This window comes from Sander lucioperca, chromosome 15, assembly GCF_008315115.2.
Source record: "Sander lucioperca isolate FBNREF2018 chromosome 15, SLUC_FBN_1.2, whole genome shotgun sequence".
Lineage (NCBI taxonomy): Eukaryota > Metazoa > Chordata > Actinopteri > Perciformes > Percidae > Sander > Sander lucioperca.
In genome coordinates, this window is record NC_050187.1 from 30,747,422 (window position 1) to 30,765,660 (window position 18,239).

Genomic DNA, 18,239 nt, shown 5'->3' on the forward strand with positions numbered 1-18,239 from the left:
GCCACCCAAAGTCCTGTAAATAAACAAGATTGCGATCCATATTTTACAGATATAATCCTCACACATCATCTTTCAACGAATGTCTTTGTCTCCCTCTCTATTTGGGAAACACAGATATGTTTGAGTTTGTCAAGTTCAACCCCCAAAGTTGTTCCCACTTTGTCATACTCTCCCTCTCTGGTGTGACAGTCAGCTGTGTGTCAGAGGAGGTGCTGCAGTTCAGATAAACCCACTCGCCTGCTGTGCGCTGTAACACCAATGAAGCACTTCCTAAAAATAGAACAGAGAGGTCAGCCAGAGTTTGTGCACATCTTTTGCTTGTGTGTGTGTGTTTGTGCGTGCGTGTGTGGACTCTTTTAAGGAAAGGTATGCTATGATCTTAATGCAAGACGATAACAGAGGTGTGATACGGGCAAAGACACATTGAAATGTGCACACACACACGCACGCACACACACACACACGCACGCACACACACACACACACACACACACACACACACACACACACACGCACGCACGCACGCACGCACGCACACTTATGTGAGGCTTGAAAACAGGAGAGAGGATAATGACTACTAATACACAATCTCTTTGTGTCTTTACATCATTGAATTTCTCTGGATTGTGCTGCTGAGATGTTTCAGGCTTATAAACCTTTCAAACATCATTTAAAAAATGTATAATTTTCATTTCATTTGTTTTTTTTTATTCATCTTTAATGTATGAATTGTCCACACATAAAAAACATCCATCACAAGTAAACAGCAGCTAAGGTCTTCAAATAACTTTAGGTGTTCATTTTAGAAGAAAAGCAGCAAATCCACTTGTCCAAGATGTTGGAACAAGTGAAAGTTTGGAAGATTTGCTTGATAAATTACTTAACATAAAATATAAAATGTTGTCAAATAACTGTCTTGTCTATTGACTAATGACTTAATTTAAGATTGTTTCAGGACTGCACAGCAGAGAGCATTATGATATACTTCACAAACAAAAGTGTAGACAGTATACACATTCAATTGACATTCAGTTATGTACATGGGAGAAGATAATATACATTTTAACTTCAAAATGTGTGGAATGATCAGGAAAATTGTACTTTATCTTTCTCAGCGATTCACCTAACCAGTTTTGCAAAAATGTCAAAAACTGTGATAAATGTCCAAATACCAATACCAAACCATTCTAAATGATACGGAACTCTTTGTGAGTGTGCAGTGAGAATGTACAGTGCGAACGTGCTACGCCACTGTTATACTGTCTTTAAATATTGCAGGTTTGAATTTTAAGTGAGTCAGATATTGTTAAATCTATGTTCAACCGACTGAGTGTATTTGACAAATGACAACAATTTCAACCAATTTTGTGGATTATATCTTTCAAAATTCACCTCTGCATGGCAAATAGTTTCACACAGAGATCTGTTGTGACGGTTATGAGTTTGGCACAAGCTCTCATCACCAGAAGCACTTTAGAACAAAATAAAGCCTTCTTAAATTAATCCTGTTGTGTCATGCATATTTGGTGAAAAGCATTAATTGTTCAAACGTTTTGCTTTGATGAAAAAGTCATGAGTTGCAAGAAGAAAGTATTTTTAACAAAATTAAAAATGATATCATCTCTCTAAATCTGCAGCTTCCCAGGGTTTTATTGTCCTTATATGTGACTCAGAGACATTTTTTTTAAATGTGGCAGAATATCAATTGGATATATTCAATGGGGCTGAACCCACAGCAGCAATTCAGAGATAGAGACCTTAGATAAAGTTGTTTATGTATTGTAGTAGGAGTGTCACATGGTGAACCACTGTTTCACATGAATTTAGGGGAACTCTGCTTTTAACTACACACACACACACACACACACACACACACACACACACACACACACACACACACACACACACAGGCCCTGAGGAACACAGTGTGCATTTTATACTATCACAAGTTCTCTGAAAAAAACAAAGTCGTCTGTCTCCCTGAAGTCATGTGTGCTCATACAGTAGTAGATGGCATGATATATTATTTTACTGTATTATTGACTACTCTTCGTTTGTACAACTTATATTTACGTTTATAATGACATACAGTTTTTCTTGATTGCTTTGACCTGCTTAAAGAAACTGGGATCCACTCGGTTTTCATCATCACTGTCTCAGCAGAGCAGAAGACACCGCTTGCAAATGTGTTAACCCTTTCTCATTGGATTAACACATTTTCCCACCCTTTAGCAGAACAGTTAACACGGATGTCATTCAAGCAGTCCAAACTCCATTGTTTTAGCTATGGTAACCAAACAGAAAGCATCTGTTCCTAACTATTAGAAACTACCTCCATCAGTATGACATCACTGAAGCACCTGTTTGACACTCCTTCACACAAATCTTCAATTAGCAATCAGTCTGCAGCGTTAGGCCATGTTGCCCCATCGTCAAGACACAAGAGACTGAGTATCATAGTGCCGATTTCTTATACTCTACCGTAATAGATGTTTATACTTTACTGTAATAGATTTTATTTTCATCCATCCATCTTCTTCCGCTTATCCGGTAACGGGTCGCGGGGGTAGCAGCTCCAGCAGGGGACCCCAAACTTCCCTTTCCCGAGCCACATTAACCAGCTCTGACTGGGGGATCCCGAGGCGTTCCCAGGCCAGGTTGGAGATATACCTCCCTAGGGAGGTGTTCCAGGGAGGTGTTCCAGGGGGCATCCTTACCAGATGCCCGAACCACCTCAACTGGCTCCTTTCGACGCGAAGGAGCAGCGGCTCTACTCCGAGCTCCTCACGGATGACTGAGCTTCTCACCCTATCTCTAAGGGAGATACCAGCCACCCTCCTGAGGAAACCCATTTCGGCCGCTTGTACCCTGGATCTCGTTCTTTCGGTCATGACCCAGCCTTCATGACCATAGGTGAGGGTAGGAACGAAAACTGACCGGTAGATTGAGAGCTTTGCCTTCTGGCTCAGCTCTCTTTTCGTCACAACGGTGCGATAAATTGAGTGTAATACCGCACCTGCTGCGCCGATTCTCCGACCAATCTCCCGCTCCATTGTCCCCTCACTCGCGAACAATACCCCAAGGTACTTGAACTCCTTCACTTGGGGTAAAGACTCATTCCCTACCCGGAGAAGATTTTATTTTTATTTTCTTAATTTCTTATACTCTAATATATTTTATTTTGGTTTACATATATTACAGTTTTTCTTGATTGCTTTGACACAGCAGTCAACTCAAACTCCACATTTTCAAAACAGTTAACACACAGGCTGAAACAGTGGCACTCATGGTCAAAATGTCACATTTTGTTTGCAAAAGGCTCTAACCGTGCCAAAACATTTAAAATATGCAACAAAAGCAAATTTTGCCTTCAAACAACACAACTTTCAAACAAGTGTATGAGCTCTTCCAATCAACCATTACACAGTGAACAACAAAATACAGCACTCAGTGCGAATCAGTGCACCATTGCTTGTCACTGTAGCCTATTACTGTACGTAGCTTTCATGCCAGTGCCATTTGTTGACAAATTTGCCTTCTTGCAAAAAATTGGATCCAGAATCAGAAATGCTTTGATGCAAATTTTATTGATTCCATTGATTTTTATTTTCAAACTGTGGCTGAAAACTGAAATCAAGGAAAAGTGTTTGGGAAAAGACATAGGATGTTATTTGTTTGACCATTTGACCACAGCCATAGTCTCTCTATCTATCTATCTATCTATCTATCTATCTATCTATCTATCTATATATATATATATATATATATATATATATATATATATATATATATATATATATAGTCCTCATTTAAGGAGATGCTTTCGTCCAACTATTCTTTGAAGTGGAAGGCAGCAATGGATGAAGGAGGTATTACTGAGGAGATACAGAAGAGTTAGGAAACAACATCATCCTGGAAGGAAGCGGAGAAGACCGCCCAACACCATACCAGCTGGAGAAAGTTCATGAATGACCAAATCTCCCCAAAGAGCAAAATGGGTTACAGTAAATGACAGAAGAGTTGCTGCTCTTCAAAGTATACATCTGCATTTACTATACTGATGATTGGTTGACTGAATGTTTTAGAAATTTGCTAAAAATGTCTCCAAAATGTATATGGGAACTATGTACAAAGTGTGTCCAGGCCTCAGGTCAGGTCGTTTGTTGATTTTAAAGTGAAGTTTGTACTCCCACGAATTAAGCGACCGAATGGAGACAAAGAGAGACATATAGAGACATACAGAGAAGAATAGAGAAACATGACTGGGACCTGCAGCCATTGTGTCCTAATACAATATCTGACTTCCTTTAGATGCCAGACACCACAAACACACACATGCACATACATAAGAGTTGAATAGCAGGCAGCGAGGCACCAAGCCCACTTCCTCTGATGTGAGGGGGAGAGAGAGAGAGAGAGAGAGAGAGAGAGAGAGAGAAGGAGGCTGGTACAAACTAGAGTCTCATACACATTTCAGTTCAGTCCTCTGGACACAAACTGCTCTCATCTGTGCGCTGCTGTCTCACTGTCAACTCAACTGAAGCAACTTTTTTTTGTTCATCCGTCTGTCTCTCTGCTCGGAGCCTGACGCCGTCTCAAGTTCAGATTCAGCGACTTAACTTGGATTTAAGACACAAACGTGCAACTAAAGGAAGACAAGTCATACACCTTAAATACCTGGAAGACATCTGCAACCATCTCACCTACAAACATCTGCTGCTGCTGGACGCTGAGGATCAGTGGAAGGGGAGGAAGTGCCTTGCCCAAAGGCACCTCAACATAACTGCTGGGGAAGAGGAGAGCAGCCACTTTACCAACTTTGATCAAGACTTTCTCAGGCCAACTGCAATCCTAAATTAGGTAAAGTGTGTGCATGCGTTCAACAGGTGGATTCTTTAACACAACATGCAGCCTACAACTTCAGACTTTTATTTGCTAATTTTAGGCAAAACATCTACTTACATGTTTAATATCACAGATTTCAAGTATTGTCGTTTGATGTAATGTTCGTTTCCTGATTCATTTTATCCTTGTCCTGGTGGAAACTCTGAAACAACAAATGAAAACTCTCCATTGCATTATTCAGTGATCAATAACATACAGCGTGCATGAGCCCCATACATTTTTTACTACAAGAAAATTATGTTTTACTCCACAAAAAAAACATTTAAATTCAGAGAGGAAATGTGCAAAGAAGATAGAAAAACCATCGCAGGTTTCACAGGCAAGGAGCTGAGTTTAGCAACGCTGTGATCAGAAAGGAGCCGCTTTCAGCGTAAACCAAGCACACCTCAATTAATGTCCTATAGGACAGTGATAGATTTTCACAAGATCTAAGATGTTTAAATAGGCAAGAGTATGAAAAAGAAACATAAAAAAACTAATTAGTTGTTTTAGTTTTGGTGTTTATGAAAGAGTTTTAGGAGCTTTAGAGAGTAGAAAACATATCCAGTTTGGAGTAAAATATGGAAATTAAAAAGAAAAAAATCAACTGGAAATTTTGTGTAGAACTATTTTAGTCTTTATGTATTTGTTGTTTTTGTTTCTTTGATTAATGTCTTACATTTTTATCATGTTGACCCACTACTACTTTGCGGAATATTAATAGTGCAACTTATAAATAACGTCTATTATCGCCTTAAAAACATCCGCAAAGTCATCTTTGAGTATTTATTATTAACGAGCAGAGGAAAGCTGTGTGTGTGTGTGTGTGTGTGTGTGTGTGTGTGTGTGTGTGTGTGTGTGTGTGTGTGTGTGTGTGTGTGTGTGTGTGTGTGTGTGTGTGTGTGTGTGTGTGTGTGTGTGTTTGTTATCAATACAGGATGCAGAACAATACTGAGTGCTGTATAATGAGCGCACACACACATATGCATGCAAAGGTCAGGCGAAAGTCTATACAAGGAAGTAATATTGTTATTAATGATGTTAGGAACACTTGTAAAAGACATAAATATACACACACACACACACACACACACACACACACACACACACACACACACACACACACACACACACACACACACACACACACACACACACACAGTTTGCTCAAAGCTTTTGGGTTTTACAAAAACAGGAAGGGAGGTGCATTCAAAGGACGTTTAATAAATAAAGGACAATCAAAAAAAGATTAGCTTTTTACATAAATTTTCACAAGATGTGGTTTTCTGTCTTTTTCCCCCACAGGCTGATTAAGTTAATCTTAATTTAGTTTTTTTTATGTGAAATTAGGAAAGTTCTTACAATGCATCTTCTGAAACAGACTTTCAAAACGGAATGCTATGGAGTACAAGTATAAGTCATCTATAAACTAGAGACAATCTTGTGATGGGATCACACCAGCCGCAACACCAAATCGAGCCCGGGGGCATAAAGACTGTGTGGAGGGCCCTTCCTTACTTTCTACCCCCCCTGCTTCTGGCGTCCTTGCTCGGACCACACCCATTTTCAAACTCGCCCTTTATTTTGATCTCAACTAAACAGATGTAGAGTTAAACAACTGCATCTTGTACGGCTGTGATGCTATCAGGGTGACAAAATCTGGCCACAGACATACAGACCGACATAAAAACACCTAAAAACCACCACACACACACACACACACACACACACACACACACACACACACACACACACACACATTGATTCATTTATAGATACTTGGAGAGCACAAGATACAGTATGCCACTAAAATGTGAGTGTGAATAATTCTGCCGTTAAAACTATAGTGCGTAGTTTCTGTCGCCCCCATGAGGAATTCTAAGTAATAGCTGTCGGCAAGTAACAAAACTGTCGGCGCGTCCACATGATATAGCCTTCTGTGATCGTGCACCACCCCCACCCCTCCCCCACGCAGTTGCTAGTAGCCAAGGAGGACACGGAGGATTAAATAAAAACATGATGGACTCTTCAGAAGAGGTCATTATCTTCACTCGAGTTTTTGCGTGGGGAAGTCAGCGGACGCCACAATCTTCTAAACATAGTCATACTGAGAAATACAGAGAGAGTTGTGTGGAGCTGATAGTCTTAATTAGCTTTGTAGCAACTCATTTGGCAACGGCTTGAATGTAACGGACGTTCATTAATATTAAAAAGTTACGCACTAAAGCTTTAAAGGTCCCATGACATGGTGCTCTTTGGGTGCTTTTATACAGGCCTTTGGGGTCCCCTAATACTGTATCTGAAGTCTCTTTCCTGAAATTTAGCCTTGGTGCAGAATTACAGCCACTAGAGCCAGTCTTACAATGAGCTTTCCTTAGTATGTGCCAGCAAGATTCCACATCGGCCCATCTGAACTTTCATTTTCTCAAAGGCAGAGCAGGATAGCCAGGGCTCGGTTTACACCTCATAAAGTGAAATTTTCATGCCATGGGACCTTTAAAGTCCCCATCCAGTCAAAATGTGTTGTGCTTGTGATTGCTACGCCACTTTGTTGTTTGATCTTCACTGTGCAGAGTTTGATACTCTTCGCCGACCTTAGATCTCAGTTTAAGACGTGTACGTACAAGTACAACTTTGTCACATTACAACCATCCTGCAAGCCAATCACGGTGCAGTATGCAACACACACAAGTGTGATGTGGAAACATGAAACCTCCAGTGCACATATACACACATCATAGACAGTGAGGAGACATGTTGTGTCCGGCAGTTAAACATATTCATAGATGGACTTTTTTAAGGAGGGAAAAGGTGTGGGATGTCATTTTATGACAAGATAACCAGGTAATTGAACTTTTTTTGTGGGGTGAAAAAAAGATTACTCAAAGCAAAGTATTATGTCTTTAAAAAAAGGTTTGTACTGGTTTGAATAGAAAGAGAGTGGGGACCTTTAGGTTAGGGTTGTTTAATCAAAGGAAAAAGAAAACAAAATAAATAATAGTTATAAAAGTTAAACAACTAAGTGGCAACAGCTTCATCACATTAATATCTGAGTATGTAATCGAGTTTTTTGATCACACCAAAAATAGCCCCCTTTGTTCTTTGGTTGTGCACCATTCTTTCTCCTCTCAATAATCTAAATAATCTACCCTATGCTTGTTTTTTGTCCAGGTATGTCAAGGGACGTCCCGGTAAAATAATGGTTAAATAAATAAAGAAAGAAACTAATTACATTTTGTAGCTGCTTTAAAAACCTTCAGCTGCCATACAGAGAGAGTTGGAATCTACAAAGCATACTCTGCATCGTATTTCAAGATATTTAACCTTATAAACAAAACAAAAAAAAGTCTGTATCATTGTAAAATAAAGGACAGTCTAGATTAAGGTAGCATTAAAAAAGATGGCTTTTAAGGAGCCAATATTAAGTTTTGCATTTTGAAGTTTTCCTGAATCAAAGAACGACAAATAAGACTGTTGTGAACACTCCGTGCATGGAATTGTGCGATTTTGACCAATTGGTAAAGGAGACTAAATGCAGACACCTGCAGGTTCATCTGGTTACGGTATCTATAACAACAAGAGATGACAAGAAACAAAATGTCGAACATTTCGTCTTACGACATCATAAATACCAAACACAACATGAAACTTACTGATCACATTCGTGTTCCTAAAGGAATGAACAATTTCAATGTTATTGACTATTGGAAAGGCACTTTCTTTCAGGATAAACACTTATTTATCTCTTCTACTGGCTCCAAGAATAAAACAGATGATTATATTGTTTGGTTCTTAACAAAAATGTCATATTGTTGTGTGTAATGAACAGTGAGGCCTCACTGCATTCCATAAATATCCACATGGAGAGAGACACTGTGTGTGTGTGTGTGTGTGTGTGTGTGTGTGTGTGTGTGTGTGTGTGTGTGTGTGTGTGTGTGTGTGTGTGTGTGTTTACAGTGGACGTCTAGTTTTTCCACCCCAGAGACAGATGGAGGGGTAGTGTGGGAACTGAGAGTGAAGCTAAACTAAGACATGGGCACAGACATTTTTATTAATAGGGTCAGGGCCGGGCTGGAGAGAGGGTCACAGGGTCAAGATAATACAAGAAAACACACACACACACACACACACACACACACACACACACACACACACACACACACACATACACACACACACACACACACACACACACACACACACACACACACACACACACACACACACACACACACACACACACACACACACACACACACACACACACACACACACACACACACACAAACAACATCCAAATTTAGTCCAAAGTTTGAAAGATTTTCCAGAAAATACGCAAAGGAAACTGTGAATTAAGATGTTTCAATCAACTATTGTTATGTGAGTATTAGGAGTTGGTTTAAGGATAATTTTTCAGTCAGGTACCATTAAACCTTTGAAGAAAAGGAGGGCACAATGAAATTAAAATAGCTCCAGTCAAACCTAAAATTAATCAAAAATAATCTGTAAAACACGATTGTTTCATGCATTAATTAGAGGAACGTTAGGCCCCATTTCCCGATAATAATCAATCTTACAAGTTAAGAGCTGCTGCTAGAGGAAGGTTATAAGTTTCATTATCTGTCATCTAGTGTGAATGTCATTCTGTCATCATTTTTGCGTGTGGAAATCAACATACGCACCATAACTAAAAGGAAAATGTACAGAATCTCAAGATACACAATACATTCAGTCCAAAAGAGATTCATATTATATATTATTATTATATGAGGTAAAATGAGGGACAGCAATGACAACTTGTGTGAGCATTAGTTTAGTTTTCTTATTTTCCAATTTAAACATTAATAATTAATTTTGCATAAAACATCACTTAACGAAGAACATCAGTGTTTTAATGGTAAAAGTCTTAAAAAGGTAGTCTTTGGTTCCTCCTGCAGGTTCTGGAGCTTCTTAAGACGCTTTCAGCATCCTATTAATCATTCATCTTTAATATGTGATGCTTTTAGGGAAACAACTTTTAAATTTAAGAAGATTGGCAAAATGGATTATAGGGTTTGTTTTTACTTTTTGTTAGTTTATGATTTTGAGATCATTTTACGCTTGAGATGCTTTTGGCTAAAGTCTTTTTAATAGACAATATCACCTCATACATACAGCTGTGTCTTTTCTTAAAATAAACCATGAATGAGATTAGGAGAAGCCTAAATTTGCTGCAGACGTGAAACCTGTGTGTGCTCTCTGTTCCTCAGGTGAATCTTGTACCTGCTGAGTGACTGCTAAGAGAAAACTAAAAAAAACTGAGCTGTAACTGGTCATGGCAGACTGGAGCCTACTGGGAAACTTCCTGGAGGAAGTACAGGAACACTCTACCTCTGTTGGCAAGGTTACAACACACACACACACACACACACACACACACACACACACACACACACACACACACACACACACACACACACACACACACACACACACACACACACACGCACTCACACACACATACACACAACACACACACACACACACACACACACACACACACACACACACACACACACACACACACACACACACACACACACACACACACACACACACACACACACACACACAAAGACACACACAGACACACACAGACAGACAGACACACACACACACACACACACACACACACACACACACACAAAGACACACACAGACACACACACACAGACAGACAGACACACACACACACACACACACACACACACACACACAAAGACACACACAGACACACACAGACAGACAGACACACACACACACACACACACACACACACACACACACACACACACACACACACACACACACACACATTTACACATTAATTTGCAAACATTGCATGCCAGGCAGCCTGGCACCAGTCTGACTTCCTCTGCACATGGTGGAAACAGACATATACACACTCAAAATAAAACATTTATTTTGTATATCCTGACCCTTGGTTTCTATCCTCCTTCTTTAATAATAAGCAGATATAAAGTTTATGTTAATATAGTTTTGTTTAAAATGTAAATCCGCTGAAGAAGTCATTGAGTAAAATAAAAAAAAAAAACATGTGTATATGTTGTTTAAATGATATAGAAAATGAGTTCCATTTTGTGTTTCACTGTCCTTATTGCTGTCTTATTGTGAATAGTGTGATGCCTTGTTTAGTGAGATAAAAACAGATGTTGATTTTGTAAATATGGATAATGCTCAAAGACTAAGATGGCTGTTCACATGTGAAAGTCAATCAACTGTATTTATATAGCACATTCAAAAACAACCATAGTTGACCAAAGTGCAAACAAGCTCAAAAAACCAAATGGATTAAATACAAACAAATACAAAATAACCAACAGTAGAAAAAAGGTCAAGGTGTCAAAAACATTTATCAGTGTTTTAAGCCCACAACGTCTCCTTCCAGGCAGCGCTGCCTGGAAGGCACTAGGATTAGGCAATGGTTAGGGCTAGGGTTAGGGTTAGGGTTAGGTGCCTTGAAGTCAACAGTCACAGCGCTGCCTGGAAGGAGACGTTGGGGGCTTAAAACACCATTGAGCGTCAAAAACTCAACTCAAATTGAAAGCCAGTGAACAGAAGTGGGTCTTAAGCAAGCACTCAAAAGTTTCAGTGGCCTGAGCAGTTCTTATTTGATTTGGTAAACTATTCCAGAGATTAGGAGCGGCCACTGAAAAAAACATACAGTATGTGAAACATAAATTAGCCAGTTATCTTGAGAAAGCTTGGGAGAAGAGCAAAAAAAACCTCTTTACCGAGATGATCTGTAGATATTTTGTCTATTTGTACTGTTTGTTTGTACTGTTATAAATGTATTTCTCTACATGTTTTGTAGGCAATGTGCAAGACTGGAAGATGTCTTAAATAGCGGTGTCTTGTAATCCCATGTGGGATGGGCCAAATATTTGGCATGATATAGAAATAAACTAGAATTGATGTAAAATAATATAACTTCATCTTATCTTAAATTAATATTTTAAGGGTGTCACGAGAGTCCCAGAATGATTTCTCCACGTACATTATTTTAATTTCAAAGACAGTTGTACGCTTCAGTTTAACTTCATTATCCCTGACTGCTGATACAGAATACATGAGAAACATCTGCAGCTGACACAAACAACTGAAAATATGGAATCAGTAAGACATTACTAAACTAAAAACCACTTCCTGCTAATGTATTTGTTCAGACTTTATCACATTTTCAAATCTTGTTACAGAAGTTCCAACACAAAAACTCCTGAATGTTATCATTATTTCCACACAGAGTCTACATATTATTGTTTTTGGAGGGTTTGATATACTTTCTCTGTTGTTTTTGGCTCCACAGGTGTGGCTGACCATCCTGTTTATCTTCCGTATTCTGGTGCTCGGGACTGCCGCTGAGTCGTCGTGGGGAGACGAACAGGAAGATTTTAACTGTGACACCGAGCAGCCGGGCTGCGAGAACGTTTGTTATGACCGAGCTTTCCCCATAGCTCATATACGATACTGGGTAATATACAATCTAATGTCATGTGATGTGAAGGAAACAGAGACAAAATTGAATAGTAGCTCCCAGGGTCTGGGACGATATGCTTTTGTCCCGATTCGATTCTTTTGACGATATGGGTGCCGTTTCGATTTGTATTGTGATTCGATAGCATTGAGTATTGCGATTTTCATTTCCTTCATCAACAAAAACAAAAGTTGAATAATAAACTTCTAGGGATAATATATCATGACACATTTCTAAAAACTAATTGTTTTCTAAGAAGAATGCACATCACATGTCAGTCAGTCTGACATTTATTTAATTTGTAAAGAAGTACAGAACGTGGATTTTCTGCATTTTCTGCTTTCGCTCTGTTTTGCTGGGAACTGATATATTAATCTGGTTATCACCAGACCAAGCTCAATCTTTTAAGATTGAACATTAGTCTGGGGAGTCTGCTCTGTACTTTCTACTGCACAAGAGGCGTGATCAATGGGCATAGTTCAAATGACTCTGTACGCAATTGGATAGTCCTTCAACCAATCAGACCAACGATCCGGGTGACGTAGCAGCGACAGCGGCATCAACGGGTTGCTGAGCTTCGGTGGCCGGCTTGTTGAATGTAAACAAAAAGCTGCTTGGTCGCTTCTCTATCGTCATCGTGATAAACCCGCTGATAGCGCGCCAGGTGGATAAGCCAGTTTGTGATTGGTTCCCGCAGATTTGTAACGGAAGCAGGATAGAATAATGTACAGGTTTCCAGCCTGAGCTGCAGGGAGAAATCAAATCGCTGGGTTTACCCAGTCTAATATGATGTAGTACTATATAAACAGAAAATATTAAGGTGAATCATTGGTAAAAATAAATAAATAAGGATCGAATCGATTTTAAATATCACGACAGATTTGTGAACCGATTTTTTTCCCCCTAGTAGCTCCTCATATTTGGGTGTAATTTCAACTGATTTAAAGTGGCTAAACCAAGTTGGTTTAGTCCTTTAATTTTGAGTGTCACTAACCTTTAATTCAACTGTTTTTTTTAAATATATCAATCTGGCTGATATACTCGCAGGTGCTGCAGATTGTGTTTGTGTCCACTCCCAGTCTGATCTACATGGGCCACGCCATGCACAATGTCCGCAGAGAGGAGAAGAAGAGGAGCAGAGAGGAGGAAGAGGGAGAGAGAGGAGGGAGAGAGGAGGACACAGGAGGAGGAGGAGGAGGGGGAGGAGGAGGAGGAGGAGGAGGAGGAGGAGGAGAGAAACAGGGGAGGAAAGGAGAGGACAGAGGAAAGGAAAAAGGAGAAGGTCAATCAGCAGGTCGAATCCGTCTGAGGGGAGGGCTGCTGCGGACTTACATACTCAGTATACTGATACGCAGCGTCATGGAGGTACATGCTACTATTACTACAGGCTAAATAAGAATGACCTCTTACTGTATTTGTGCTCCATTTTGTACTACACTTTCTGCATGACAACATAACATGTAGGTAAATGAAAGAGGCGGTGAAAAAAATGTAAATGTCTACGTACAGAACTTACAGTAAATAAATGCAGCTGACTGTGATTGGACCTCCATACAGGTGGTGTTTCTGAGTCTCCAGTACTTCATGTATGGAGTTTTTCTCAATCCCCTGTATGTCTGCAAGGTAAAGCCAGAAATCAAAATCAATTCAATTCTACGTATAAAACATGAAATTCAGGCCCCACAGTCATATTCTCGCTCTCTCTGTCTCTCTCAGGCCTGGCCGTGTCCACATCCCGTGAACTGTTACGTCTCCAGACCAACAGAGAAAAATGTCTTCATAGTGTTCATGATGGCTGTGTCGGCCGTCTCTCTGTTCCTCAGTGTGCTCGAGCTGCATCACCTGGGATGGAGACACTGCTGCAGGTACAGTAAGAAACACATTTGTGAGAGCGGTTTGAGTTTAAACGACCATATTGGTCTTCGATGACTGTCTGCCATCGGCGACTGTCTTCCATTGGCCCTACGACCCTACACCATTATGTCAAAACCTCTCATTGGAGCTCATGTAGTCTGTATCCACGACGTTCCACTTCCAGGAATGCCCCGGTGCCGCTGGAAATTCCGCCGAATTACACTCTTTTCGGCCGGATGTCCGTTACCTTCTGCTTTCTTTGTGTTACAATTCTAAACACCGGTGGATTTATGAGGACTATGGTTAACTGCTCCTCAGATCTCTGCAGGGTAAATCCAGACAGCTAGCTAGACTATTTGTCCAATCTGAGTTTTCTGTTGCATGACTAAAACAATCTTTGAACATACACGTTCCACCAAAACAAGTTCCTTCCCGAGGCAGGGCAGGGCTGTGGAGGAAGGTCTGGAAATGCGAGACCATAGAGCTCATGTTACAGTACAACATTTTTGTAAGAGCAAGTTATAGTCTTTTATTGTTAAACACATTTTGGTCACTTACGGTAAATAGGTCTCCTGGTAGAGGCGGAAGCAATAGTGATATCATCCTTTCACCTGTGTGGGCTTTTGTGAACAAGAGGAGGTGACAGGGAAGTCTTATTTTTGCTGACCACTGTAGAGCACTTTTCTAATGCTGTTTCCACTGTTTAATGCCATTTTTAATATGACTGTTGGACACCTTTTGGTATTCCGTGAAACACTTGATGGAATCTATTGGATGGACAACTGTTTGTTTCTCCTGTAAGTAAATCAACAGAACACAGTCATTTGGATCAGTAAGTCAGTTGTAGCAAGTGCGTCTGGCAAGTTAGTTTCCCCCACTCAGCCTCTTGGCAGCTAAAATGTTTGCTTTCAGATAGTCGCTTATAACTATGTTTACTAATTCTTTATGGTGAAATTGTATCATATCTGTTAACTGGTTAAATCTCTTTGTTGTAGGCAGTACTGCTACACAGAGAAGGCAGTCGCTCCTGCTAACACCTCACTGGCCCGACAGCTCTCTCTGTCTCCTCCACTGCCGTCAACCCCACCGCCAGACTTCAGCCAGTGTGTGATTGACTCCTCGCACTTCCTGCCCCTCCCTTTCCCCAACCACCGCCTGGCTAACCAACAAAACTCAGAGAACATGGCCACAGAGAAGCACAAAATGGCCGCCGCCGCTGAGGAGGTAAACCTCCTCCAGATGAGCTGCTACTCGCCCAGATGGCAGGAGACTAGTAACAATCAGATCCAAAATGGCGGATACCTGAGGACCGACACTAACTCCTACACCCCTGGGAGCAGGGAGATCAGCTGCGCTCAGATCCAGAATGGCGGCCCAGACAGGCTGCTGCTTTGCCCGAATGGAGGGCTCTGTCAGAACGACAAACGGAGATTCAGCAAAACCAGCGGAACGAGCAGCCGAACGAGAGCAACCGACCTCTCTGTTTAGGAAGAAAGCATAAATTCTAAATAAACTGGAACATATTTTAACCTTTTATGCATGACCACGTGCACATCATACACAAAGCTTCTCATTTAAGTCAGCTGGGAGGAGTCATCCGAACCATTTATAGCAACACTGCGACTTGATTAAGATGCTAGGGCTAAATCCTTAGTCGACTAACACTCATGATTTTGTCGAATTTAATGAACAGATCTGCAAAACTGAATTTCTCCACAAAGAATCATGCAAAAGCATCACTTTGAATCTTGTGTTGATGTGCTTATACGTTTCTTGGAAACAAGTCACTCAGCATGAAAAAGCATACAAAATTACTAATTGTCTAAAGAAATCTTAGTCAAAGACCAAAACGACCGATTAGTCGACCAATGGACTAAGAGGGGGCAGCCCAACATTATGATTGCCCTCAAACGTTGCGATAAAATCCTGACTGCCAAAAATTGAACGTTGTTGCAGTTAAGGTGTGTTTCTAAAAGTCATAAAAACAGAACAGTGCATGCAGAGACAATGCACATTAATCTGGAGAATCATGTTTATAACATAATTTAAATGCAGGCAATCCTTAAAAACGTAAAAGCTTGCACCGTGACAGCTAAAGTAGAGATGAAGACTGTTCTCTAGTCACAATGCACACAACCTTTGTGCTGTTTGCCAGATATTTCACTCAGAGTGCAGCCTGTTACTTTTTGAAAAGATAATTTTTACAGTTGCAGAGACACATTTTTCTTGAAACATATATACTAAATCATCAGTATTTTTTTTATGGAAGCTGAGAACAGTGATTGCTGATGACTAGTCTATATCCTTGCGAGACTAGCTGATGACTCTGACTGGAAGTGGCTGCGACTTAAAAAGTTTTGTTTGAGTTTTAACTGCAGCACTGCCTGTTTTGAATGCAGATGTTCGTCCCAGCTGTTTCATCAGTGGATGTTAATATGAAGCACAAATGCCAAATGCATCTTCACACCAGCATATATTTACTATTTCTTCACTTTTTAAAAGTTATGTTCAAATTTCTCATACATGTCCTGAATCGTTGCCTTTGTCAGTTTGGATGACTACTGGTGACTTTCTACGGCACTGTATTATGGCTATGAACCCATTTAGCCTAAAATCTTTACATTCTGAATGTAGGTTGGGTTTTGTATTAGCATATTGTACTGTAGTGTAACAGATGACACTGATTACTACTATCAATAATCATTTAAAATTGTTGTTTTTATATTTATTATTCCACTTTGATAATGTGAATGCTGTATATTTAAAAAGCGTTGCAAATAAAACTATGCAAAACCTGTGGGAGTCCTTTCTCTCTCTAAAATGCTTATACATAGTTGTCAACTATTACATTTTTTTTTTGATAATTGATTAATCAGTTTGAGTCATATTTTATGAAAAAGAAAAGTAAAAATTCTGAGCTTCTAAAAAATGTGAATATCTTCTAGTTTCTTCTCTCCTCTGTGACAGTAAACTGAATATCTTTGAGTTGTGGACAAAACAAGAGACATTTGATCATCTTGGGCTTTGGGAAACACTGATTGACATTTTTCACCATCTTCTGAAATTTAGACCAAATAACGAATCGATTACTCGAGAAAAATAAAACAGATTAATCGACTATGAAAATAGTTGTTAGTTGCAGCCCTATAAGAGGAAGCTAAATACCCGCAGGACCCTGAAACTTTAGCAGCTAAATGGAATTCAGTCATCTATCATTTTATTAATTGCACCTGTGCTTTTCCTACTGTGACATGTCAAAATGTTTCCTGTGGGAAAAGGCCAATTGTTGGTGCAATATAATGGAGAGCAGGCAGCAGGGGAAGGACCCAAATGCAGACAAGCCTAGAGGAGGCAGCAGGATGAATTCTGTGGTTAACCTTTGTGTTGTCCGTCTGTTTTTGCAGCATGAAGTATAAACTATCACCCAATTCTCTATTACATCTTAGCCAATTTCATTCCACCTTACTATTACCTCTAGTTTTAGACTTTTTTTTTAATTTAATGGTCAATAAACCTAATTCACATTAAAGTATAGGCTACGCAATATTTGAGTTAAAAACCCACCAAAATTATGGAGAAATTTGACTAATAGTTAAGATGAGAGAAATGTATGTCGATGGATAATCACAGCCTGTTTCACGTATGGAACCATCCGTGTTATTTTTGGGCAATTTGGTTGAAATAATCCCATATTTTTGACATAGAAACTTTGAAAACGGGTCATATTTGACCTGAGGACGACATGAGGGTTATATGAATGAACAAGATTATAGATAGGCTTACAGGTATTACACGCCCAAGTGAGGCAGTAGATCCCAACAGGCAGGTAACAGTGACAATGAACAGACAAGGTGATAAAACACAGGTGGAACATATCAAGGCGGAGCAGGCAATTACAGAGGCGGGAAAAACACACAAGGCAGGAAGTAATTTAAGACATGAAACATGAGGAGTGACCCTTCAGAAT

The 18,239-nt window shown here is 39.9% G+C and overlaps 1 protein-coding gene across 3 annotated transcripts; it reads left to right on the forward strand.

Annotated features, from left to right (window-relative positions):
* The first annotated feature begins 4,444 nt into the window (after positions 1–4,444).
* On the forward strand, positions 4,445–17,074 carry LOC116061765 (gap junction alpha-5 protein-like). 3 transcript variants are annotated; one of them, XM_031316121.2, is made up of 7 exons: positions 4,448–4,860; positions 10,134–10,267; positions 12,251–12,415; positions 13,466–13,783; positions 13,976–14,041; positions 14,135–14,283; positions 15,268–17,074. In XM_031316121.2, exons 2-7 carry the CDS (start codon positions 10,199–10,201, stop codon positions 15,758–15,760), a joined length of 1,260 nt encoding a protein of 419 aa, XP_031171981.1. In that variant the 5' UTR covers positions 4,448–4,860; positions 10,134–10,198; the 3' UTR covers positions 15,761–17,074. The 3 variants fall into 3 exon arrangements, with proteins under 3 accessions (XP_031171982.1, XP_031171981.1, XP_035848441.1); XM_035992548.1 differs by lacking the exon at positions 4,448–4,860 and adding an exon at positions 7,617–7,728 and having other exon boundaries at positions 15,268–15,760; XM_031316122.2 differs by lacking the exon at positions 12,251–12,415 and having other exon boundaries at positions 4,445–4,860.
* The last annotated feature ends 1,165 nt before the right edge of the window (positions 17,075–18,239 follow it).